Source organism: Aspergillus flavus, chromosome 6 (assembly GCF_009017415.1).
Source record: "Aspergillus flavus chromosome 6, complete sequence".
Lineage (NCBI taxonomy): Eukaryota > Fungi > Ascomycota > Eurotiomycetes > Eurotiales > Aspergillaceae > Aspergillus > Aspergillus flavus.
This window is the reverse complement of record NC_092410.1, coordinates 2303881-2329983: the sequence shown is the minus strand read 5'-3', so window position 1 is coordinate 2329983 and position 26103 is coordinate 2303881. Positions and strand designations below refer to the sequence as shown.

At 48.6% G+C, this 26103-nt stretch overlaps 8 protein-coding genes across 8 annotated transcripts; 2 read left to right on the top strand and 6 right to left on the bottom strand.

Moving 5' to 3' along the window:
• Window positions 1–1574: 1574 nt before the first annotated feature.
• F9C07_2286316 (anucleate primary sterigmata) lies at window positions 1575–8983 on the bottom strand. The gene is made up of 3 exons (XM_041293853.2): window positions 6418–8983; window positions 1909–6360; window positions 1575–1821 (listed from the first exon to the last, which is right to left on the bottom strand). Exons 1-2 carry the CDS (start codon window positions 8509–8511, stop codon window positions 3505–3507), a joined length of 4950 nt encoding a protein of 1649 aa, XP_041149073.1. The 5' UTR covers window positions 8512–8983; the 3' UTR covers window positions 1575–1821; window positions 1909–3504.
• F9C07_12101 (quinolinate phosphoribosyl transferase) lies at window positions 1666–2759 on the top strand (the record flags this gene model as incomplete). Its single annotated transcript, XM_041293845.1, has 3 exons — window positions 1666–1821; window positions 1909–1964; window positions 2033–2759. The coding sequence occupies 3 exons, from the start codon at window positions 1666–1668 to the stop codon at window positions 2757–2759; spliced, it is 939 nt and encodes a 312-aa protein (XP_041149072.1).
• Window positions 8984–15803, bottom strand: F9C07_2286314 (guanine nucleotide exchange factor). The gene is made up of 3 exons (XM_041293854.2): window positions 14352–15803; window positions 11280–14272; window positions 8984–11211 (listed from the first exon to the last, which is right to left on the bottom strand). Exons 2-3 carry the CDS (start codon window positions 13729–13731, stop codon window positions 9323–9325), a joined length of 4341 nt encoding a protein of 1446 aa, XP_041149074.1. The 5' UTR covers window positions 13732–14272; window positions 14352–15803; the 3' UTR covers window positions 8984–9322.
• On the bottom strand, window positions 13847–14349 carry F9C07_12104 (uncharacterized protein; the record flags this gene model as incomplete). The annotated part of the gene is made up of 2 exons (XM_071507766.1): window positions 13847–14040; window positions 14289–14349. 2 exons carry the CDS (start codon window positions 14347–14349, stop codon window positions 13847–13849), a joined length of 255 nt encoding a protein of 84 aa, XP_071367852.1.
• A 51-nt stretch (window positions 15804–15854) lies between the features above and the next one.
• Window positions 15855–17340, top strand: F9C07_12105 (putative integral membrane protein). The gene is made up of 4 exons (XM_071507767.1): window positions 15855–16061; window positions 16173–16272; window positions 16462–16791; window positions 16847–17340. The coding sequence occupies exons 1-4, from the start codon at window positions 15952–15954 to the stop codon at window positions 17156–17158; spliced, it is 852 nt and encodes a 283-aa protein (XP_071367851.1). The 5' UTR covers window positions 15855–15951; the 3' UTR covers window positions 17159–17340.
• On the bottom strand, window positions 16771–18863 carry F9C07_2169784 (heat and acid-stable phospho protein). Its single transcript, XM_041293855.2, has 3 exons — window positions 18472–18863; window positions 18326–18393; window positions 16771–18246 (listed from the first exon to the last, which is right to left on the bottom strand). Exons 1-3 carry the CDS (start codon window positions 18515–18517, stop codon window positions 17638–17640), a joined length of 723 nt encoding a protein of 240 aa, XP_041149076.1. The 5' UTR covers window positions 18518–18863; the 3' UTR covers window positions 16771–17637.
• Window positions 18864–19171: 308 nt separating this feature from the next.
• Window positions 19172–20614, bottom strand: F9C07_12107 (putative MFS monocarboxylate transporter; the record flags this gene model as incomplete). Its single annotated transcript, XM_041286819.1, has 1 exon — window positions 19172–20614. The coding sequence occupies one exon, from the start codon at window positions 20612–20614 to the stop codon at window positions 19172–19174; it is 1443 nt and encodes a 480-aa protein (XP_041149077.1).
• Window positions 20615–21796: 1182 nt separating this feature from the next.
• F9C07_2073828 (glycosyltransferase family 20-domain-containing protein) lies at window positions 21797–24585 on the bottom strand (the record flags this gene model as incomplete). Its single annotated transcript, XM_041293856.2, has 3 exons — window positions 21797–21963; window positions 22022–24266; window positions 24361–24585. 3 exons carry the CDS (start codon window positions 24583–24585, stop codon window positions 21797–21799), a joined length of 2637 nt encoding a protein of 878 aa, XP_041149078.2.
• Between the last annotated feature and the right edge of the window lie 1518 nt (window positions 24586–26103).

The following is a 26103-nucleotide window of genomic DNA, read 5'->3' as shown; positions in this document are numbered from 1 at the left end:
CCACTAAGGAGGTGGGAACCAAAATCTTTTCCCATTCTCTTTTCTAATTCAATTTCCCTTGATGTCAGATTTGTCAGCGTGTCACTCGCCATTTGTAGTACTTTGGGTCATTAATGGTTTAGTTCTGCAGGAGGGAAAGTCGCTCATCCTTTTCAATTTCTCGACTGCCAAGAGTTTCTGGAATCGAGCTATTGCTTCTAGCGTCCCTCGAACATGCTTTATGTTTGTTGATCATCTCATAGTACTCCGTAGTTCGTTATGGAATGGAATAATGCATGAGCTTTAGAGGCCATGGCGCGCGCGCTTGAGAAATAATAGTCCGGATGTAGTAGAGGGAACCTGGGGTCTTAGCCAGCGATCAAATTAAATGGGAATCAAAATGTCTTGTCTGTACTGTACTGTACTGTGTAAGTAGATACCTTCAATCAATATGGAACCCATCGGTAATACCAAGCACAGTACTCCGTACGGAGAGGTCACAGTACCAACCACGGATCTGGGGGATGCCGTTTTTGGCCGTGTAACGATACGTTACCACTTTTGCTCGAGCTTTCGGACTCGGAACGGACCACAGAACTTACCGACGGAGCTTGGCAGCGATGAACTTCCCTTAAGGTAATAATGTACATACATAGTCACGAAGTATACCGTAAAGTATAGGGTTCTCCTGAATCAGCCAGGATTTAAGCAAGATATTCTTTAGGGATCAAATTCTGTAGATCCGTAACTCCGGCTACTCAACAGCACTAAGCTCTCTCCGACTTGCAAATTCGTTCCTTTGTCCGAGACCCCAAACTGGGAACGAGTACGAAGCAGGCGCAAGTGCGGATAGAGTAAAGGAGATGCTAATCGCTTTGGTAGCATTGTGACTGACTTCTGTATCGAATCTATACATATCAATTAGCGTTGTTTATTTTACCCCGCACTCTGTTCGGATTGCCATTTATACAGTTATGTACGTATGTACGTATGTACGTATGTACATGGAACAAAATAACCACTACACTATACTAAGGCAATACCTATCTGCACATAACACACTGAAGCAAACCTCAATCAAGTATTCCGGTTGCCTACAGACGGGGGCAGTGCGACTCCACATAACTCTTAGCATTGCGTTGGCGCTTCTTCTCGGGAGAAGGAGTCTCTTAAAGATGGCTGTGCTCTAGCAAGGAGCCTCCTTTGTCTAGTATACGAAGAGTTCTAGAACTGATAGGGGCCTGGACGTCATGTGCCTTCGTGTTTTCCTTTCTTACCGCTACCTGAGGATCACAGACTGTAATTGTACTGTATATACATATATACATATGTACTAAAAAGAAGTATGTGTCTGCCATGACATTGATTCTCATAGGGTATGTAGCGCAAAAGGACCTATGGCTAAAGGTCGACCTATTCTTGGGCTTCAGCCTTCGTCTTACAAGCCGATAGACTGACCGTGTATATAGAACACTTCTCCAGGGCTACTGTGCATACTTACTTAATACAGGATGGCTTCAAGGGCTCCCTCCCCACGTGACCGCCCCGGAACGTCCCGATTGCCTGCCCCGCGTGGGGTTCGATATCAACTTCCCTCTTATGCTCGATTGGAGTCCCATCCTTCTTTAGAGAATCCATACTCTCTCTCAATAAACATCCGCTGTTCAGGAAGACCAACACAAAGCAATGGCTTCTACTTACGGGGACTTCCGTCACTTGCTACCTAGCAATTACAAACGCCTGATTACTTCCTGGCTCGAAGAGGACTGTCCCAGTTTTGACTATGGCGGTTTCGTCGTCGGGGAGTCAGATGGTGAGGCAAGGTTGTTGGGGAAAGCTAAGGTAACTATCACATTCCGTGGATGCATGATGAATTTGTGTCTAGCGAAGTACCTATCATTGCGTGCTAATCCATCTCCGTAACCATAGGGAGTCGTTGCAGGTGTCCCTTTCGTCGATGAAGTTTTCGCTCAGTTAGGATGCACGTGAGTCAATTCCACATGACGTTGGACCTGGCCTGTGCCATGCGATCGATATCTAAATGACAGGAAAGAGTGGAATGGCACGTCCAAGAAGGCGAGCCCATTGAACCTATCAAACATTGCGCCACAGTGCGCGGGCCTATCCGCAAGATCCTCCTCGGAGAACGTGTCGCCCTCAATATCCTCGCCCGGTGTTCCGGTATCGCAACAAAAAGCGCCTCGCTAGTAGCTGCTCTCCGTGCCCACGGATGGAGTGGAACGCTTGCTGGCACCCGTAAAACCACGCCTGGATTCCGCGTGGTCGAGAAGTATGGAATTCTTATTGGAGGCGCCGATCCACACCGCCATGACCTCAGTTCGATGACAATGCTGAAGGATAACCACGTCTGGGCTTGTGCGAATAACCGTGTGGCTAAGGATGGGGCGGGTCCTGCTTCGACCGAGTCCGTCGCGGCTGCTATACCTCGGGCGGTTCAAGCAGCTAAGGTAGCTGGCGGCTTTGCGACCAAGGTAGAGGTTGAATGCCGAAGTGTCGAAGAGGCGAATGCGGCTATTGAGGCCGGGGCGGATGTGATCATGTTGGACAATTTCACTCCGGACGGTGTTCGCGAAGCAGCTAAACAACTTAAGCAAGGTTGGGCTGACAAGAAGCAATCCTTCCTTATTGAAGTGAGCGGTGGGTTGAACGAGTCCAACGCTGCTTCGTACGCCTGCTCGGACGTCGACATTATTTCCACTAGCTCGATTCACCAGGGTGTCGGCATTGTGGACTTTTCTCTCAAGGTTTCGCTGCGGTGAACACTCTATGATTAAGGTTTGGATACGCGGTAAGTAAAAGAGCCGAGTGACGACGCCATGTGTAGATGTGAATAGACAAAACTATGTATACATGTACTTTGTCAGCACGTTCCCACACAGCCAAAAGCCAACACTGGCAGTTGGTCTAGCTTTGTGATTACAATCAATATGCCCAATACATACAATGTTTGTGTACCTATCAGCCCTATAATGCAACGCGCAATGACTGTTTGTTGGGTCCGATTACAATCTTTATAGGCATAGCGGCCATGTGGTGAATTTGAGTCACTGAAGTACTTCTACTCTAACTTCATCCTGGCTGACTATGGCGTACACCTTATCAATCCCTTAAACTAAATACGAAGAGCACTATATATCCTAACTCCAGGCATTACCCTACCGAGCAGTGAATAATTTTCATGAAAACAGAAACATCTGTGGCAGAGAACATGAACCGGTTAGGGTATTAGAAGTTAAAAGAAAATGAGAGCCGAAAGCGATGGGTATATAAGGTATGCAAGAAGGAACACAGATGACTTGGATCAACATGAAGTGAACTGGATTGGCTTGCTCAGGGTAAAACAGAAAAGTTACTCAGGATGCAAACTGAGCTTGAGAACAAGACTGGCATGGGCTTCAATTAATAGGACGAAAAGGAAAGAGAGAGAAGAAGGGAAAAAAAAGGATAACTTAAAAACAAAACAAAGGAGAGTGGCGTTTGGCCGGAGACCAGCTGGGGGCTTCCTTAAACCTCAATGTCAACACATATCCCTTCTCCATCACTCGAGCTTGGGTCATCATCATCCCTGTGATTACCGTATCCGTCACCAGAGTCATGAGCAGTTCCTTGAATCATCCTCAGATTTTGCCCTCGAGCCAGACCAGCGTTGTTGTCGCCAGAATAATCCGTTGACATGTCTTTGCGCACACGCTCCCTCTCTAGTTGGGCTCGAAGCCTTTGGTTTTCAGCATCTCGCTCTTCAAGGCGCTTGCGAGCCCCGTTACGATCTAGCAGGCGTGCTTCCCTTTCTTGCTTCAGTCTTTTCTCCAGTTCGTGCAAGCGCTGGATCCATTTCTCATTATTCCCTTGGTCGCCTACCGCGTGTCTTGTGCGGGAGCTATGCACCATGGCCCCAGCACCGTCGGCAAGTGTCGTGGTTGAAGAGACATGGGATGGTTGAGGTATACCGCTGGTTGAACTCCGTGTCAAACCCCGAGAATTATTGGGGTTGGCGGGCTTTTCAACCATTGAGTTATGACGAACCAAGGAAGTTGGATCAAGGTCCGCCCCGGATTCCAGGCGTGGAGAGCCCGGCCCTATCCCGGCAGGACCGCGGCTGCGCGAGTGAGATTGTAGCAGGTTCAGCTCAGCTTTCAACAACCGATTCTCCCCGCGAAGCTTGGCCATCTCTGGCGACAAGCCAGATTGGCCTAGCTTATGTTGTTGAGCACGTATGCTCATCATTGACTCTTCTAGACGATCTAGTTTTTTGATCCGTAAGCTCAAGGTGTGCTCGACGGCCTGATATTGCTTGGTAAGGTCACGCTCAACGCCCTTAATGCGATTCTTGAAGCCCAAAATCACATTCTCCAGTGTCTTCACAGCAAGCAAGAGATTGCGGCTGAAGCCCGGCCAGAACAGGATGTTGCCTATGACCTCTTGACTTGGTAGGTTACCGTTGATTAAGCTGTTAGAGTGCGCCCAGTCCGGTCCACACATCGCCGACAAACGTTTCCAGATCATAAGAAGCATCGTGTTCCGCTCATTGAGCTGATCTTTGAATTGTTGCTCGAGATTAGTGAACCGCTTGCGATCCTGATTACGGGCGTTCTCTAGCTCCGTGATACGTGAATTGTTTTGGGTGATGGTCCGAGATGCTTGGTGGTGAGATTTAAGTGCCTGCTCAAACGATTGTTTATCTGCCCGGCGAGAATGTCGCTCGCGTTCGAGAAGCTCAGCCAACTTCCGAGACTCCAACCCGTGGCTCTCAAGTAGCGCATCGCGATTTCGTAATAGCGACTCGGTCTCGTCTAGTTTAGAGCGGGTACTTTCAAGTTCCCAAGCAGTCGACTCAAGATTCTTTTGAAGCTCCATGATTTTGGAGATCAAGCTAGAGCGGCTACCAGTCAGATCACCTAAAGTCTCTCGAAGATTGTTCTCCAAGTCCATGAGCCGCTCCCTCCAAGTATTAGTCTCGATTTCTTGAGCTGATAGACTCTTCTTGAGTTTCCGCGCCTCCTCCTTGGCAGCAGATGCTTCTCGATTCAACTCGTTGACGATTCGCTGGACTTCTTGCTTCTCCTTGCTTCCTACGACCTCTCGCTGATGCCGTTCTTCTGTCAGACGTTCCTCAAGCTCCCTAGCCTTGTCCTTTTCGCTTTGGAGGCTCATCTTGTATGTCTTTAGTTCTGACTCCAGGTCACCGATTCTGATCTTATCACCATCTTGCTCTTCTCGCAAGAATGCAATCTCGTTCTGACTCGATTCAATTTGAACTGTCAGTCGCTGGACCTTCGTATTTGCTTCAAAGAGGCTTTTTTCAAAAGATTCCATCTCTCGATTACAATCCTCAAGCTCCTGTTGGACAGCTTTGTAACGTTGCATATTGTTTTGTGCGTCTTCTTCAAGTCGGATGATGCCTTCGCTGGCCGAACGCATCTCTGCCTGCAGCGCCCGGAGATTCTCATCTTGAATCTTTAGCTCCTCTCCTAATCGTTGGCACTCTTCAGTCTTCTGATCAAGCTCTTCGCCAAGGGCTTCCAGCTCATCTTGGGCTTCAGCCCTCAAGTCCTGGAAAGCCGCATTATGTTCATCCGCCATCAGTAGTGCACGGTCACGTTCTTGCTCCAGGTTTTGCAAATCTTGTTGTAACTTTTGCATTTCCTCCTCCGCTTGATCCATGTCAGCTTGATATGCCTTGTCGAAAGTCTCAACTTCTTTGCCACGCTCTTGGTATGCCTTATCAAGTGTTTCCAACTCTTTCTTGTATTCTTCCAACTCTCTCTTATACTCCTCCAGCTCCGTTCGAACAGCTTGGTTATCAAGTTTCAGCGCAGAAACCTGATCACGCAACTGTCCGTTCCGGACCTCCAGATCTTCTCGTTCCGCGTCATCGCCTGGGTATGGGGCAGTTCCGTCACTCGCTCGAGAAGATGGTCTACCGTGAGCTCGCGATGCGGACCGATCAAAGATGCTGTCCCCAGCAATAGAGCGACCGCCGTCGCGTCGCTGACCAAGTTTCAGCTCCTCGATCTCTTGATAGAGACGTTCTTTTTCACGATTCCGAGATGTAAGCATTGATGTTTGAGCACTGACTTCTTTCCTCAGCTCCGCATTTTCTTGTTTCAAGAGCTCCAGCTCCATTACCAAGGTTGAGCTGGAGGAACTACTGGGGTTTGTATTGCGATTCAACTCTCTATCTGAGACAGCAGAGTACGAGTGCATGGACTCTACCCGGTCACGCTGCGTTGGTCTTGTGGAGACTATTATCGAGCTCATTTCACTCTTGAGGCGTAGCGCGTCGTCTCGTAGCCTTTTGTTCTCCTCCTCTGCTTGCTCTCGAGCAGCCGTCTCTGCTTCAAGCATGTCTTTCCACATATCCTATAACATTCAATTCAGCACAAAGGCAACCAGAAACTTGGAGTGACCTGCACTCACCCTCTCTTCCCTTGCTCCTACATCCGAACCCATTGGCCTTCCATCATTAAGTGATTTAAGAATTTCTGCCAGTTTTCTCTTCTCGCTTTCTCTGGCAATACTTTCGGACCTTAGTCTCTCAATCTCGAGCTCATAAACCTCCACTCTCTCCCTTAAGAATAGTATCTCTTCTTCCTGTGCTGGTTCACGACCATCGTCGTCAGATCCTTCAGGATCGTGATTTACCATAGATTCCTTGTCAGACTGCTGGTCTTTGAGCTGCTTCTCCAAATCACGAATTTTCCTTTTCAGGGTCTGACTGTCTTTTTGAAGTTTGAGTTTATCTGACTTTAGCTCAACATTCTCCGAGATCATTTCCTTTATTCCTTCCTCAGAGCGACGATTCAATGCCTCGTTGAGAAAATGAATTCTCATCTTCAAGTCAAAGTTCTCTTTGGAGAGACGATCAATGGTGCTGCTTTGCTCTTTAAGGGTCATGGACCGGCCACTCCTTGCAAAGGCTGGAGTGGCACCTGCACGCTTGTCCGGTGATAATCCGCGGCCAGCGTAGTCTTCTCTAAATTGCTTTACAAATGTGCTTGGTACCTGGACATCTTTAACACGTTCTGCAATGGCCGTGTCTATAGGGAAACTGATATCCTGCGCTTTCGCTTTGGGTGTCATTAGTCCGGCAGTATCTTCAGCCATAGGCTCCTCTTGGTTTTGTCTGTGCTTTTGCTGTGATGATCCGGGGCGTGACTGCAAAGGTGTTTCCTCCTCATTCAAGGTATCTAAGCCGCATTCCGTAGTGCTGCTAGGATTTCTCTTATCGAGGAGATTTTCATCACTATACCCAGATATACCTGAAGCCATACTACCCAAGCTCACTGATCTAGCCAGGTTGTTACGCTGTTCGTGGTGGACAATGCCAGCATTACCTGGCACTGCGCCTCCCGACTGAAGCGCGTAGTCGGCACCTAATGTTGCTTCACTATTCGTCACTTCTGTATTGTTGCTTGTCACCGAGGAATAAGAGAGACGGTGGACTGACTGGCGGCTGGTCAAATATTTCGGTCTATTCCCTCTACGGCTGCTTGTGCGTGAGGCCGCCTCCACGTCATAGTTGGCATTTCCGCTAAGGGGTCCTGCCTGCGAAGGAGAAAGGCTCCGCGAAGCCGTGCGAAAGTCCTGATGAGCTGACTGTTGAGTTTGGTTTAAATAGGATACAGGTGGCCCATCCGTTGGCTCCTCGAAAAACTGGCCAATCTGGCGAGTACCTTCAGATGATGAGAGCTGATTCCGATTTACGGTCCTAGCTGCCGCTTGTGCCGCGGGCGATGACTGCACCGCCTCTAAATCCGTCTCATTATTCTCCTGCCACTCGGGTGGGGGCGCAGGGGTAGTCTCGGAATCCGCAGTCATATCCTCCTCAGGCCTCAAACTGGGGGTTTGCGGTATCGGAACGCCATCATAGGTTGACGTCATATCATAACTTGAGCCATCTGGTACCGCAAAGGACGACTGAGCATTATCTGGCTTGTTGAATTCCGGCGCGCGCTCATCAACTCCAACCAGATAGGTATCGTCGGCACTCGAGTGCTGGTTCCTTGAAACAATTTGAATTGTTGAGGGTTCCGGTAAGAAACTTGACTCCATGTCCATTAATTTTCTTCGCATTTCTTTCTCCTCCATCAAGGTCTGGTTAACTAGGCGCTCGTGATCACCGTCATCGCTGGACAGGAGTAAAAGACTGCTGTCATCGTTATCGGGTAGCGGAGGTAGATTTAGCGAAGCGCTCGACTCGTCAAGATCCTGCTGCTCAACAGCAGGTGTAGATCGGCCATCTCGTTTCGCATCGGCTGTTGTTCTGTCTTGTGTGTAGTGAGCTCCACCATCTACACCGGTTATACTTGAGTTTGTTAGGGGATGTTCTCTCCGCGCGTCCCCCTCCTCCATTATATCGGTCGCGTAGAACTCGTCCTCCAGGGACGAAAGTTCGTTTCCAGTATCCAAGCTTCTTCCAAGGGGCGAGGAAGACGGCGGTGGGAGCGCAGATTCGATCGCATTAAGGGTCTCGAAAGAAGGAGATGGCAGTTGAGCGGACCCTGTCGACATGGTGACGGAGTCTGGGCACCGTGTTTGTTTTCTCCACTTCCGCCTTGAATCCCAAGAATCCTAATGGCGAAAGCCTGGCTTTACTGACCCACTTAAACTCGGTAGACTTAGCCGTGATCACCTAAGTTTAGACTCCTGCCCGGTCTTGCTTCAGGCCCATCAACTTTGAAAGTAAGTTTATTTCGTCTTTTGCCCTAATTATTTTGATAACTCAAGACTCTGCTCAAAAAAAAGATAAAGTAGAAAGGAAACAAAAAAAAAAAAAGAGAAACGAGCCAAGATTGACTGTGGCGGAAGAGTATATATGATTCGAGAGAAGAAAGGAGTATCAGTAAGGAGTCATTACCTAGTAGCAAAGTCACGGGCACCTATTAGTCAGGTGGTGTACTTTGCTCGAGCTGCTGCACCAATACTAGTATGTACTACTCCGTGCAGAAGAAGGCAAACAAGAAAAGAAAACGAAGATGGTGTGTATAGTCAAATTATGAATATCTACACTGGATAGTTATTCACGCCACTTGAATTAGAAATGCTATATATATCCACATCAAGAAGATCCAAAGCAATTGACACTCGTAGTACCCATAACGTAAGTCTCGTAAAGGATTTTAAAGTATAGAAGAAAAGCAGGATACAGAAGGGAGAGGGAAAAAGTGCCGAGGAAAGGGAAAGTCGATCATTAGCAGGAGATGATGGAGACTCCAAGATAACAAGAAAAGCGCAAGAGAATGATCAATGGCTGAGATATCGCATACACACGACTTCATAAAATCCATGAGTGATAGTTGGGATAAGGCGTGCCATGTACTCTTCATCCACATCTGGAAGGCGAGCTCTCCTCGCGGGAAGCATATATTTTATTTTTGAGGTCGAGTGCCCTCTGTAGAGTCTCAATGTATGTGCGAAACTTCACGTTCTCTCGCAGCAAGTACGATGATTTACGCTCCCAATTGGCCATGGACTTTGTGGCATTCGGATGTCTGGGAGAAAAAGCTAAAACCATGGCCGGTCGGAGCTCATTATGTCGCTGTAGTTCATCCTCAACATTCTTGACATACATCCGCAAAGCCTTCAGTTGGTCAGCTTCAGGTAAGTTTGAAGCGACCATACTCTGCTGAGGCGGAGCCCAGTCGCTGATGTGTACTCGATCGGCCGGAAGCCTGGGGCGTACACCACCTTGCTGGTCAATAGAGCTCCGGATTGAACTTTGAATGCTAGGTCGTGCTCCAGACGAGGACGGCGGCGACCTGTTGCTGTTATTCTCCGTCGATATCAAGGCACTGTTGATGACTGTATCACTCCAGCCGTATTCCATATTGCTAACTCCACCAACCAAAGGTTCTTTCGATAACCTCGCACTCCAGTAATTAGCAGTAGAGACGAATTCATGGACAATCTCCGGGGTGCCAGCCTGAAAGAGGTGTACTGCGCCATTAGGTAGACTCAGAGCCCAGACATGCGGGCGGGACTTAGAGTACCCGGGAGATGGAAGTACGCTTGCGAGGGTTTGCCGTAGGAGAAACTTCCTTACCTCCTCGGCATTCTCTGTCCAGTTCCCTCCTCCCACCACCACTCCACCATGTGTGTGAGTTTTTGGCTTATGCCGAACGGACTTCGTCGACGAATTGAAAGAAAACAGCCGCATCCAACCCTGTTGTATCACAGCGAAGCATTCGTTCCAATTTCGGTCCTTAGCCCTCTTGTCAGCCGAATCTAAGTGTTGCTTATGCTTTAGGCTCCCTTCTTTGGCCCAAGGAGCGCCAGCAAGTTGAAGAGTCTCGTCTTCCAGAAGCGGTATGGTTCCCTCGACCTCCTCGGTGCTCGCTATGGAATAAGCAGAGTCCTCCCGGATTATCGCTTGACTCAGTGCATTAGCGAATCCAATAGCTTGCTGATAGTCGCCACGCATATAGTCTGATCCGAATGAGTCTACCGAGACAGATGTTAACTTGCCCAAAGATTGCTTACTCCAAGTACTGGAGGCAGACGGGCTCCAGAAAGACGACTGCTCCTCAAGGCTGGTCCGGCTGGAACCCATGACGGAAGAAGGATATAATCTCGCCCGTGACCGGTTTTTCGAGGACCAGCGCGCGGTGCCGTAGCGGGAGTCGGCTGAGCGGCCCCGTGGGTAGATGTCAGAGCCGCTCCTGCTCACGGTGCTGGGGCTTCTGCGCAAACCACTCGGATTAGGGGACAATAAATGGTTCGATGAAGTTCGAAGCGCCTCCTTCTCTGCTTGAGCACCATGAAGTGGGAGTCTCTGCTTTTGAATCGAAGTATAGAAGTCCCTAAGAACGGTTTCAACTTGCTGGCCCCAGGCCTTATCGGTTCCATTGAATGGCACATTTACCAACGGGCCTGTGTTGGTTTCAGGATCACCTGACAGTTTAACGGAGAGATCAGTTCGAGAAAGTCGATTCACGAGCTTTGCTGGCGCATTTGCGGGCTTATCAGCGACCATGTTCCCGCGATCGGACTCATCCATATGAGACGTCAGAGATTCCCGGGCCGACACTTTCGATTTATCGTGAGCTACATGGAGTGCTTCAAACCCATCCGGGGCTGCGTCGAAGGCCACACGATGTATGGTGGGCATTGTGTTCCGAACAAATTGGCCCTTGGTCATCTTTTGTTCAATATCCGCAAGGTGAAGGTCGGTATTTAATAGAAGAAGAGAGTAGCATATAGTGTGCACAACATCTAAACAAATGGGGTGCTGAGCATCACATCTCATGAAAGCACGGAGCAATAGAATATGGCGGACATACCTGAAGCCTTAAACCCATGGTTAGGATTGCACTCGCACCATCGTATGGAAAAGGCATCTAGAACTCGATCAACCTGCTGTGTCTCTCCCTTTAATATAAGTCGGTTACATAAACTTCGGAGGGCTGCCAAAATATTCATATTAGACCAGTCGAAAAACTCCATGTATGCCTTGCGAATCGTAGCGCGGTCCGGGTCACCGAGCCATGCAGCAGCCGGCTCATTTCCCACAACTTGATCCTGACTGTCGTAGAGCTTTTGAGCCTGTTCTTTTTCTGAATCTCCTGGTTGATCCTCCAGGACGTTATCAGTTAAATCGACTTTGCCTTCCGATATTTCAACGGACTTTGATTCCACCGGGGAAATCACGGGTGTGTTGGAAGCCGTGTAATAATTCGAGATATTTGATGTCGATACTTTCAATGAGCCACTGGTATCTACAGGAAGTGATTTCGGGCTGGGTTCATCTTCGCGGTCGTACAGCCTGGGCTCGCTCTGATGTTTAACTTCTTCCGGTTCCCCTGGATTTACCGTACGTGTCTCCTCGGAACTTTCTATAGGTGACACACTCTTTTGAGAGAAACGCTCAACGACAGGTGATAGTGACGGAACACAAAGGTCTTGTGGCGTCAACCTGTTCCGGACACCACCTACACGATCACTCTCCGAGTCCGGTCCACTGTCGCGCGAACCGATGCCGTCCCTAGGAACCAGCTGTTCTGGATTGGCTGAAGATGTAGAATCCATGTGATTGACTTTGGGAATATCCTCGTCTCCGATCTTGCTTCCCAGAATCGATGCATCACGTGCGTCGGAGGAAGCGGCGGGGTAAAGGCTGTATTTGGGTCTCTGCACTCTACCTGCACCATGAAAACTTTCCTTGGGTTTCTCCGCATGTGAGTCAACGCCTTTGTTCTCCTGTTTGTCTGTGCCTATGTTTCGGTTATGTGATTCTGTGGAATGTAACAGCCCTGGAGCGCTAGCATCTGCTAGATATGGGTTCATTACCTTCCTTAAACTACTCACGGGGCTAGGTTGTGGCTTCATGACTTCATGTGGCTTTGAGCCAGACTCTGGGGGAATTAGAATAGGAGGGGGAACGTTCTCAGTCACCGATCTCTTCCGCCGGCGGAAGAATGAAGATTTCTTGTTCACCACTTGATGGGCCCCTTGACGGACCGTTGTGGTACCCGCCGTACTACTCTTCAATGGTTGTCTCCGGTCCTTGAGATTCGTAGTGGAACCATTGAGATCCCGTAGATCATTATCTTGGGAGACTACAAGATCAAGCTGATTGTTTTCTGCGCCAGGTGTAGAGTTTTTGGATGAACCAAAAACGCGCCGGAAAAAGCCCGGACGTTCCCTGGTCGGAGCTGGATCAGAGGGCGTCGGGAAGATAGGCTTGTTGAAAGATATCGTAGGACTTGGGGCCGGCGGATCAAACGTAGCTGCCGGTATAGCCGGGGGAGGTTCCAGAATAGGCGCACCGAGTTGCGTCAAACCATTTTCACGGCCGGTCATGGCTGCAGTACTCCTCGTCCGTGCTGACTTCACACTGTTCCGTCGAGAAGCTACCGGTGTGCGCGACGGCTGAGGACCTAAAGTTCCGGGATATTCACCTTGCGATGAAACTTGATACTTTCTTGGTCCACCTGGAATACTTGGTGTAGGAGCTGCATCAACTCCGTCCAATGATACTGGATCATAATCAACCGCAGTCTCCTTGAACGGAATGATCGTTTGTCGGGTGCCAAAGTCGAAGCTTGCGGAGCGCCGCTCAGGAGCCAGGTCCGCTCGATGATTTCCTGAAAGGGGTGGGCCAAAATCCATGTGTAAAGAGGAACTCCCTTTACTACCTTGTCTGGTTCCGCGAACCCCAGAGGTACCACCTCCTGAGTTGGAGCGATGATCGTATAATTGGCCACGCGAGCTTGGACCGTCTGGTGTGCGGGTACTACCAAACCTTCTAAAGTTAGAGTTGTAATTCGAACTGCTAGTACTCCGGCGAGCCCTTCCCGGTTGAGTCCCGTATAGGCCAGCTGCATCATCAGGGTTGTAGTCTAGTTCTGATGACAGAGACGATGAAAAGGTATGGCCGCGATAACGACGTTGGGTCATAGAATCTGGCGAACATCGACCATATAGATCTGACTCAAAAACGGAATTAAACAGACGGTAGTCATCCAGTACGGAGGCATTTGAGGATGCAAATTGATCCAACGACAGGAGCATATTATCAACGATAGAAGTGCGAGCGGCGTGTTTAGGGGACAAAGATAAGTCATGGGGATCTCGCTCATCACCAGAGTCCATGCCGTTATTTGTGTTATCACCCACGTTGTACTCGTCGAGAAAAGTTTCTCGCACTGACGGGCGTGACTGGGTCATCCTCCTCGTAGCTTTGTAGTTGGATGCCGCAGAAGGCGTAGTCGGGGGAGAATTACTGGCATGCATCTCGGGAAGTTGTTGAGGCAATCTTGAACTGTGTCTGATCGCGCGTGTTTGATCGCGTGAGTAGGCTCAGGAAAGCCCGCAAGTCTGGCGACGGTCGGGGTTGTGGAAGAGGAGTTCAACCCAGGAGTTCTGATGCGCAAGCTGTAAGCAGATGTACCTCTATGGGGTTGATATCAAGTGGTACAAAGCCACTGGCCCCTTTCTTCTTCTTCTTCTTCTTCTTCTTCTTCTTCTTCTTCTTCTTCTTCTTCTTCTTCTTCTTCTTCTTCTTCTTCTTCTTCTTCTTCTTCTTCTTCTTCCCACCCTTTTCTTATAGGATCCAATAGAACTTCCTCTTGCTTGGCAGAAAAGGTTATATCATGAATGCTAGATAGGCCGTCTCCAAGGCAGATAGCAGAGGGTGGTATGTGTCATGTGTCGGTCATTGCGTAGGGATCGACTGGAAATGGACGACGGATGTTAAGGAACCGTGGTCGAAGAAAGCGTGACAGTGAATTGAGGGTCGAGAAAGCACCAGTCCTCTCGCGTGGATTGTTATAAACTTAGAAAGCAATAACGTCCCGTCAGTGTCATGCTGCACTTGAGAATCACCAGGCATAGGTAGGGCATCACCAACATACTAGGAAGTGGAATGGAACCAAAGGCAGGCGGGGATTATCAGGGCACCAGGGACTGTGGGTATACGTTGAACCACTGTGGGGGGGGGAGCGATGTTTTTTGTCCTTTTCTTTTTAGTTCCTTAAGGAAGAAAAGTAGGTATGATAGAACTAGTGGTTGCTATCCGGGTGAATAATAAAGGTGGAAGGTTTCAAGAACAGGTGACAGACCACTTCATGCCCCAGGAAATAAATATATAATAGAATCAAAAATAAGAAGATTAAAAATAACGTGACAGGAAGGGTGGGAAGGGTTACCGGATATAATCAATGATCAATTCCCAAATCAAAAGAGAGACACTGAGAATGGAAGTGTCGTACTAGGTGGTGCTAGTGCCGATGGTCAGGGGCAGCAGGAGTCTTGGCCAGAACCACACACCTCCATGACCAGTAGGTACGATACGTAGCCTGGAGTACTAGTTGGGTATCCTAAGGGGTGAGGGAAATGGAACTTAATTACCCCCGCTGGGCTGAAAGTCTCAAATGTCCTGTGTCCGAGCATCTGCATCTCTTTCCTCTTTTTTCTTCCCTTTCCCTCCCCTTTCTCCAAACCCAATTAATTCCCCGGTCAGTTGCACCACTACTACGTAAGTAAACTAATCATTACTTAGCTGTTAGACTAGTCCCTACTAGACTATAAATGCACATGACACCGAGTATCAATCAATTATTAACTAACTATTTGGCAAGGTTTCGGATTTACTTGAATAGTCAACATCAATCAATTTTGTGAAATCCTCCATCTGACCTGTGGCTTTGGTATGGGCCACCACTTTGGAAATATACCTAGTACTAGTGCTCTTCTCTGTAATTCCTCAACCGCCTGTAGAAATCCCCCATTTTCTGATCCCAATAGTAATTTGATCTAGGAACTCTCTAGGCTGAGTAACAAACCTTTGATGGGTACATTAGATATTATGTATCACTAGCTCCTACTAGCGCCACGGAGTTTTTCTTCTTTTCTTATTTCCTTTAGTGGAATAATACTATACAGAGTACAGGTCAGTTGGTGGATGTATTTGTTCATTGAAACAACTGATAGTAAGTAGATCTCAGTAGCAAGCCAATAATTGATAATCTATTCGTCCAAAATTGAACGAGAAGGTAACAAATCTACAAAAGTGTAAGACTGGTAAACTTTCATCGGAGATCAGCATAGGTACAGAATATTTGTACACAACCATGGTCAACGCTATGCCAGTTCGGGGAAACCCCCAAGATATTCGGCCATATCTAGGAGACGAGACTAGTCATTTGGACGGCCTTATTCCCCTATATCCGCAGATATACATATATATGTTAACAGGAGAGTCATATGCACTGGTGATTGATACCCGTTCAATTATCGGTTGCAGTTGCAATATATCACGGGCCGCTAGTTGATCCGAAAGCACCAGCTGGCGGATGACATACAGTACGAAACCCTTTGAATGAGAGTTGTTCCCCCGACTCCATGCCTCGGAAGGGGTTCAGGAGCCACCAATACCCATAAAGATACATGCTACCCTGCCCTTCCTCAGTCCATTTATTCCGTGTCCCAGCGCTTTTTTAAAACTGCGCAAAAATGAATCCTCACATATCGGTTCCGCGCCAACATGCCAGTCCGTCTAATTTTGGCGGCACGACACCAGCAAGCCGTGGATCTAGCATCCGGATGCCGCGTTTCTTCAAAAGGTGCGCTCTTTGAGAACTCCCGTGGGCTAGAAGATAACGTCAACACGGAGTATGACAACTTAAATCATTCGCGGTAGGCGATTACTGACCAGAACCTCATACTGGCCACAGGATGTTCAAGTTTCCACAGATGGACTTTGAAATGGCTATATGGGAGATGACATCACTGCTGATCGCTCCCAAGAAAGTTTTCAAATCTATCTACTACCATGTGAGCATAGCCTTCAATCGCTGGTCTTGCTATCTTGCAGGTGTGCTAATTATATCTTGTTATAGAAACGTAGGTACCTACAAACGCAGCAGTCACAACCCGATTGACGAGGAGACAACGGGACAAGTGTGTGCTTTTCACAGTGTTAACCCCATAATAACCCGTCGCTTTATCTTCACAGAAACTAAGAATACCTGGCATCGGCCTGACCCCTCTTTCACGTATCTACTTTGCTTCTTCTTGCTCCTCACAGCTCTTGCGTGGGGTCTAGCATATGCGCCTTCTTTCGGAGCTATTGTCCGCTTGTCTCTACTTTTCATCTTTGTCCATTTCATCGGATCATCATTGCTGGTGTCGACAATAGGGTACTTTGTCATCGGCCGACTTTTCGGTCCAGATGGAGCGGCAGCCTCCCTCTCTGGGTTGCGAGGCGGACGTGGACGGAGACGTGGTGCAGCACAGGGCTTGTTCGTGCAACCAGGCGAAAAGGATCAATTAGAATTTGGATATTGCTTTGATGTACGTCAGGATGATGCCAAGCAAGCAGTTAAGCTGAACTAACCATTACAATTAGGTCTCTAACCGGGCATTCTTTCCTCTCTACCTTCACCTGTATGTTGCTCAGTTCCTTCTCCTGCCGCTTCTTACGCACAGTCCGAGCAATCTCCTCTCTACGTTCCTTGGGAACACGCTCTACCTTTCTGCCTTGGCCTACTACACATACATTACCTTCTTGGGGTACAACGCCCTTCCGTTCTTGCATAATACTGAGTTACTTTTGCTCCCCATCCTCGCTTTCGCGGTTTTGTGGCTTGTGAGTTTGATTTTGGGATGGGGTATTGTAGCGCAAGGAGGCAGCGTGGAAGGTCTCTTCTGGGGTGCCTAACCTCTGGAAACCTACCAATAGTCCTGCGTATTTGATGAACTTTCAATTGTACCTTTGATCAAGCAAGGCGTTGGTGTATACTGTGACATTCTCGATAACTTCCATATCCATGTTCGTTTGTACCTTTTGTTTGCTTTGGGGAATCTGAGCGTAGGGTTATACTGCCCTTTCCTATTATGTTTATTAGAACGAAAGCCTATTGTATAGTAGCTCTCGACATTGCCTATATAAATGTGTATTGGGTTTCCGGCCTGGATATTCAACCACAGAGACCCGCGCTTGTGATTATCTATTGAAATAGTACTGTTCGTTCTAAAATGAACAATCTATTTGGGTATTCTGTGTACAGTCCATATATTATCGTTACTGACCGGTTAGTGTTATACCCAAACCAAGTTCTTAACTAGCTTTGAATAAAACCATCCCATACCTCCCATCAAAGTCTCAGTGTCCAAGCTAAGGCAGGCGGTCTGTTTCATTTACTTTTTCTTTGAACCACCTTTCTTCTTCGCGTTCAGCTTTGCCTCTATCTCTGCAGCCCGTTGCTTGGCTAGCTCTGCCTTCTCTTCTTTCTCGGCCTCCTTCCGTAACCTTTCTGCCTCTCGTCGCTCCCGAATGATAGCCAGACGAGCCAGATCTGCACGGGCCTCCTCTGTTTTACCCTCCGCGTGCAGCTTCAGATAACGTTCACGCTCCTGCTGAGCCTCAATGGCTTCGCGCTCTCTCCTCGACAACTGTGACATGTCTTTGTCCGGGTTTGAATCCTTCAGTTGCGAGCGAGACTTGGCCGTGTGATTCGGATTTGAGGGCAGCTCTTCATCTCCCTCACTAACCCCGCTAACTTCTGACTCCGAATCAGACGGTGGTAGATCGCCAGGCTGAACTTGATTCCGTTTCGCTATAGCAGCTTGCTTCTTGGCTTTGGCTGCTGCCCGGCGCTCCTCACGAGTCATCTCTGCGGCTGCGGGAGAGCTAGATCCAGGTTTAGCGTCTTCCTTTGAAGATTCTTCTTCTGATTCGGACACTTCCTCCTCCTCCTTCTCCTCCCCCTCCTCCTGTGAGGAAGCTGCGGCATCATCGTCTGGTTCCTGTTTCATAGTCGGGAAACGTTAGGAAGTCGGCTTCTAGCATAAATTGTGTCCATGAGCCTGCCGTGACTTAACGTACTCTCCATAGACCGACGGGATTACCGTGCTTGTCGACTGGTTGAACATCGCGACTAAAGTGTTTCCCACCTGATTTTGAAGCATCCATCAGCCTAACATGATTCTCGTATCATATGGGTTGGGACGAATCCCAGGTATTGCGCCTACCTCCTCGCGAAGGCTTGGAAAACTTCCCACGGCCACGAGGCGCCATGATGTGAGCGGTCGGAGAAAGAGGCCAGCTAGGAGATTGAATACAGCGAAAAAGTACCAGAGTCTCTGGGGTGTATATTTATATCCAAGGCAGTATATCTTGAGGAGATTTCTGTAGTTGTGCAACCGTCACTGGATCTGAAAGATAGAGCGGGGAACAACTGCTTATATATATGTATATACAACAACTTATCCCCGGAGGCGCTTCCCAGTAAATGATACTTCACCGAATGAAACGAAAATATGGTGTCACTGAGGCAGACCACTCTATGCATAAAAGAGTTGAATCACAAGGTATGGCGAGGAAAGACAGAAGGCAGACAGTTGAGTCACGCAGAGGATTTCTATGGTAGGGCGGGGAACTAAAACAAATGATCAATCACTATCCTCAGGCATCAATGTGACCCACCCCGAGTGATTCAATCAGCACCAGCATATTATTACTTTCACCAAATTCCAAGGCTACAAATCATCACCCGGTATGCACGATTGGTAAGTGATAGCTAGGTAGTATAATATCAATCTATATACAGTCAGAGTTTACAGGTCTGTTACATACACATCAAACACACACACACACACACACACACATATCCCCTTTTATGGCATGGCGTCATTGATTTCCCTTACAGATGCTGCGCATTTTCCAACAACCTCATGACCGTTGCCAGGAGAACCCCAGTTTGGCCACTCTCGCTGCAAACAAGGTCACTGCACCAGCAACAACCGCACTGCCCATGAACATCTGAGCATACAAATACTGCCCGTCATTTAGTTGGATCAATGCCCCCGCGATCGGAGAGCCGATGAGAGCAGCGACAGCCACCACGCTGAGAACCATTCCCATCCTCACGCCGGCCTTTTTCAGGTCTGTTGTGAGGGTACTGAGTGTCGCAGGGAATAGAGACTGGATACCAGCCGCAGCGAGACCATAAAAAACGCTAAAGGCGTACATCCCCCCGGGGCTGTTCACGGCAGCCCAACAGTATGCAACCACCCCAGTAGCCAGGCTACAGGGGACCAGCAGGTTCAGTGGCCCGGTATACCAGTCAGCCATGAGGTTCGGAATCAACCGGCCTAGAAGTCCCACACCATTCATAACCAGGAGCACATCGATCGAGGTTGACTGGGAGACACCAATGATATTGCGGGCAAAACTACCAATGTAGAAGAAACCGATATAGATGCCCCAGAAGTTGAGGAACATGCCAATGGCAAACAACGCATAGGAAGGCTCCTTGAAGGCAGCCCATTCAACGAGCGGACCACTTTGGCGCGGTGGTAACCTTTGCTTCAGAAAGAGCAAGCAGGGTGTTAGTGTGCCCAAAGAGATAAAGCCGAGGATTCGCATGGTCCATCCATATCCAATCCGAGGCAGCAGACGCATAACGACGGCGGGAAACACTAAGCCCCCAGTTGCTGATCCAGAGGCCACAATCCCCATGGCAATCGAGCGCCTCTTGGTGAAATACGTAGGCACTAGGGCAATGGTAGGGCAAAACATGAGCCCACAGCCAATTCCTTGCCCGACGCCTTGGGCCAAGAACAACTGCCAGTACTTGGTGGACAAAGATGTCATAAAAATGCAAAACAACTCCAGCACCGCTCCCATCACCAAGGTGACCTTGAAGTATCCCGCGTCGGTTGCACGTCCAGAGAAAGTCCCAATAAAAAAAAGCAAGAATATTTGAATACTTCCTACCCAGGAGATGTCAGATGGAGGATGCCCTAGTGTTTCAGTATAGTAGGTCTGGAAAACGCCAAAGCTATTAATGTAGCCCCAAGTGTTGAAAATGACAAAGTGGCCCAAGGCGACCTGAAACCAGGCCAGGAAACCGCCGTCGGGCGGAGGCCCAATTTCTCTGTTCGATTCTCTGGTGCGGACCAGCGACAACGTTTTTGAGGCCAACGCACCGGCGTTACTGACATTTGTGGGTGTCTTGAAGAACTCTTTCGTCCGGCAGGGATCCTCGTTTGATTCTCTGTTGCCGGGAGCATTTCCAACGCCGCTCGCAGTCTCATCTTGACGTATGTCGTCTTCTTCTTCATTGACCATGGGCTGAGAATAGCTAGTGCCATTGGGTACTCTGTCCAGCATATTTGCTATTCGGCAGAGATACGTTTCCGGGCTGTCGAGTAATTGAGCTGGTGATTCACAAGGGAGACCTTGCCATTGATCGAGTTTTGTACAGACCAATACCCAATGTTGTGTACATAGGGTTTGAAAGCAGATCTACCGACAACCCAGAGGAATTTTGTGAGAAAATTGACGGAAAAGGGTCGTGTTGTCATGCACGGCTTGTTCGCCGAAGCCATTAGGACCACAACTCAGAATAGGGCTCATGACCAGTGGAGAGACCCAATGACTTCCTCTGTCTTATGTCTCTCATTTCCTTTTCCTTTTTCCGGAGTCAAAGCAACCAAGTGTCCAGGAACTTGCGGGGGAAATGGATTAGTAAGAGGGATGTGAAAGAGCCGGATGAATAGAAACCGCTTCGCACAGAAGTCCGTGAAGCAGTCATTATGATTCCTAGGCTGGGTGCCCCCCTGACTACCGAGGGGGGCAAAAAGGCGGCGATCAGTGGATTCATGAATGCATTGTGTGAAAACTTGAACAGGGCAGGAGAGGTTGTTGGCCCCAGTTGTGTACTCCGTATCTTAGTTCCTTGAGGAACCATACTCCACTTTGTACATACACAATACTGTAGTACAGACCCCACAATTTGTTAGATACAGTACAACAAAAGTACGGAGCAGTAATTTATTTATAACGGGCTTGCGCACCTCCACCCCAAAAAGTCCAACCACTCCGGTGTCTCGGTAGGGCTTTATCCCTGAATGTAACAGAGCATGTAATATTCTGTCCTTATATGACTCTCATCTCTGGTCTATCTAATCTCTAACACATTATGCAACAGCGGCCGAGCAAGTCCATCTATGACATATTATAAAAAGGACAGTGGAAAAGCAAAGGGAGGCAATGAAACTCTGCGCCTAACCGACGAGGGAAAAAAGAAAAACAACAACTCCACCTAGCCAGGTTGTGCTACAACTTCGCTAACGGATGTTCTCTAAATAACGACAATGCCAAAACCCCATCATGACGCCTCTAACAGATGGCCACCGTCAAAAGCACTTGTCTCCTCTACGCCTCTAGAATGATATGGTTTATAGAATGATGGACATCTACCGTCGATGCTCTATCATGGAAAGCCGACACTCATGTCGTAGCCTAGGTCGCACAAACGTCACAGAGGCCAAAGGAGAAAGTCTGCCGACATCAGTAGTCTTGAGTGGAGCTACTGTTGAGCATCGTGACTGTCTCAATCACGTCAGCTGGCTCCAACAGATGCCAACTGGCAGAAGTCTGCTTCGAACTAGCACCGACGGTTACGGAGTAGACATGATCTTGTGGGAGGTCGAACTTTTGAAGGGCTCGAAACATATCTGTGACAAATTAGCCATCATTGATGATACCCACTAGCCAGAGACGGACTAGACATACCTTCATCAGTAAAGTCGTCCCCAGAGCAGAAGATGAATTCAGGAGCCTGTCCAGGGCCAGTCCCGTATTCGTTGACTAGTCGGCTTGCGATGAACCCTTTGTTGACAAAAGTCGGACGAACTTCCAAATTGGCCTTGCCTGCCATGACTTCCACGTCCCATCTTTTCCCTACAGTCTCCTCTAGATGTTTTCGGCACTCCCGAGCCTGGAACGCACCATACTCAGGGTCTGCCCGCCGATAATGCCATGTCAAAGCAACCCGTTTCCTCTCAATGAAAGAGCCTTGAGTACGTTCAGTATAGTGCTGGAATATCTCCATGACCTCTTTCTGCCATCCCATGTTCGATCGTTCAGCCAAATTCTCCCAGTCGTCCGAGCGTGGTTTCCGGATGAAGCAACCATGCTCGGCACTCAAGCCTAATTCAGGTATGTGACCCATCCATTCGTCGAGAAATGCTTGGTCGCGCCCACTGATAATCCATACTGCGTTGCGGGAGTCTGCGGCTAGAGTTTTGATGGTCCGCAAGACGCGGTCAGATGGTATAGCAGCTTGTGGATCTTTGACGATTGGGGTAAGTGTGCCATCATAGTCGAACATGAAAAGCCTCTTCCGTGCCTTACGATACTGCTTCAATAGCTTGGCTCGATCGAGAGCGGGAGTCGCCACAGATTGGTCAAACGAAGAAAGGTTGGTCAGCAAACGAGAGAGATATTGTGTGGACCAAGCCGACACTGTGTTTGTTGTGACATGCTTGTAGAGCTTCTGATGGCTTGCCTTTTTACTCTCAGGTGACATTGTCAAGGCCTGATTGATGGCTCCAGCTACGCCTGCCGTGTCCCAAGGATTGATATGGATCGCACTTGAGAGGGTCCCTGCAGTTCCTGAGAACTCGGAGAGGATCAAAGGACCGTGGCTTTGCTGTTGGCAAATGATATACTCCAAACTAGTCGTGTTCATGCCATCTCGAACGGTGGTGATCAGACCGACATCAGCCACGCGCAGCAAGGCAAAATACTCATGCTGGGAGAGATATTGCGGGTAGTACTTGACGGGTGAGAAGCTCAAAGACCCAAAGCGGCCGTTTATGGTGGAAACAAGATTGGAGATTTGACTTGCAATTTTGTTCTCCTCCTTTTCCTCTTCGACACTGGTCGGACTGGTCACTTGGATAAGCACGACCTTATCGCGCCATTCAGGGTACCGCTCTAGGAACACTTCGAAAGACTGCAACTTCTGGGCCACACCACGGACACTGTCCAACCGATCACGGCCGACAATGATCTTCTTCCCGGCGTAAAGCTTGCGTATCCCTGTCACAGCGTTCTCAATCTCAGAGGCACCGAAGGCAATATTTTGGATTGCCTTGGCATCGATACCAATAGGGAAGACGTCCACGGCCACGTGAGCGCCATACGCATCAACTCCGGCAGAGTTGGAGTCAAATCCGAGCACCCGAGTGCAGCAGGATGAAAAATGGCGGGAATATGAGAAAGTCTGAAAACCAATCATGTTCGCACCCAATACTCCGGTAAGCACCTCCTTGCGCTTAGCTAGACAGCGCATAAACTCGCTACTGGGAAATGGGGCATGTAGGAAGAAGCCAATGTAAATGTTTGGGATCCGCTGCCTCAACATGCTGGGCAAAAGGAAAAGATGGTAGTCATGGATCCAAACAATATCGCCTTCCTGATATTCTTTTAGAATTCGGTCCGCAAATAACCGATTCATTCGGACGTAATCCGCCCACCAGTTGCGTTCAGACCGGCCGTCAGTGGGGCCATGTTGCTTGTAATGCAGGAGAGGGTACAGCTCCCTTTCTGCATATCGCCTCCATCTGCCTTGGTCCTCCAAGAAGATTGTATCCTCGGGGATTTCTGTCTCAGCCGACAGCCACACGGGGGCAATTTTACCGTATCGCCCAGAGCTTAACTGTGCATCTAGTCGACTTCGATCGTCCTGGCTGACTGTGAAACCATCTAGAAGAGGATGGCTAGGTGGCCGCTGATTGGCGTCCACAGGGACAGGTGCTGCCGCCTTATTGAGAGGTTTTGCTGTACCATTAGTCGCAGCTGGCAGCTTCGCACTAGTGTTTATGGGGATTTGCTGCAAAGGCACTGTGTCCTCCGGAACTGGTTCTACTTCGCCGGTCCAGCCAACGAGCGTATGTGACCAATTAGTCTCCTCGGAACCCAAATATGCCAAAGAATCGAATAGTGCCGAGGTTCCTGGACGGGGTTTGAGCTCCTGTTAAATGATTAACCTAACTATCTCAAAATTTTTGGTAGACTCTAAGATGGAAAAGAGGGCACAACTGAATAGATAAACGGGGAATACATACCCAAGAAGACTCTCGCCGATAGTAAACCTTGTATGGGATACAGAAGGCGGCACTAATGATTCGTCCAGAGAGACGCAACCCTGGGTGTTGTTGACGTAGATCTGCCTCCAGCACTTTGGGCGTCTCCCTCAGGCTCAAACGACGCAAGAGTTCAATTCTCGACCTCGCATCCTTGGCTGCCTGAGCAGGAGTAGTAGGGGTAGCATTTGACGACTCCGAAGACATCTTTTCGCCAGGGGTTTTAGAGAAGTACGAAGGCGCATCGGTGGTGAAAGATTGCTTTTTCTCACCACCCGGAATAGGGGTAGCAGTTGAGGCCTTGGTGTAAGCCTCTTCACCTAGAACTTTGACGCCCGGACCAACCAGAACCGGGTCAGGCTGGTCACTGGGAATCTTTGCAGGAGTCGTCCTTTGTTCAGAGGACATTATCAGGTATCGATAAAAAAGTAATGAGGACGATGCAAGGGGGAGATGCGAATGACAGCGGGCGAGGATCTAATCAGCTACTCGATCTGAAGTTTCCAAAGACTAGTCAGAGAAACGACATTGTCTTCGAGCTTCTGTGTACGAGATCGATGACCAACAACAGGGGAGTGGGCAACTGTAGGACGTTTAGAGTCGCAGGTACCTCGGAGAAATGGAGTGGGAGAGAGATCAAGCTAGTTTGGTGGTGTGGGGAGGGGGGGAAGCCACGAACTATGCCCTGGACAGCAAAACGAGTATCATTGAACTGGGGGCTATGGGAGGATTAGAACGCCGTAGATAAGGGATTGTTGTTGGAGTAATGGTGAAGGGCGTTTGCTTCTCTCTTCTCTCTTTTATTCTCCAACAAGAGTGAAAGCGTGAGTCAAGGGAAGACGGAGTGGGGAGAGAGGGAGAGAACGAGTCACTGACGGAGGGTTGAGGGCAGGTTTGAAGAAAGAGAGGGGCGGACCGTTTAGAAGTCACAGGCGGTGAAGACCTGAAGAACGTGGTTTCAATCGCTTCGCTCGGTTGTTGGCTGCTTAATATACTCAAGCAATAGGAAGAGCTGGATTGTTCACGAGCCAGGGAAGAGAGGCATGAGGGATATAAGGTAGAACGGGAGAGAAGGAGATAGAGAGAGAGGGAAGACCAAAGCAAGAACGGTGATGGGCCACACCCCCCAAAACGGACTGTTCCAGGCCGGTGACTCGGAGGAAAAAGAAAACATATACCTACCTACCTTAATTATCTTAGTTATTCTCGGGAACAATTATAGTACCATGGACTATAATATAAGTACCCAACCAGACATAATCTACAAAGTATGTAATTGTAGTCCCATGATGATGAATTAATAGTCAATTCGAATAACCGGTTTCCACGTTCGTACCCCACGATACTGGAGTGGATGATGCGATCCATGAAGTTCCTCTTTATCAGCCCTTCATCCCCCCCGCCAATCGTGCGTTCATCACACATGTACGTCATTATTCGAATGCTTGAGATAAATTTTCCTTTTTTTTTTTTCTTTCTTGTTCTCTTATCCTGGTTCACCCGAAAATAGACAGATAATGACTACAGAATGATGATCTGCCAATGGGGCACGAAGATGGACCGGATGGTCCCTTCTCCGGGCTGATTTTTGACATACAATTTATATGTCATGCTTGTGATAGACGTATCTAATACTACTAGTACGTACTAAGTACTAAGAATATACACAATATTAGTACTAGCAGTAACCTCATCGAATCGTACTCGATTATCTAATCGATCGTC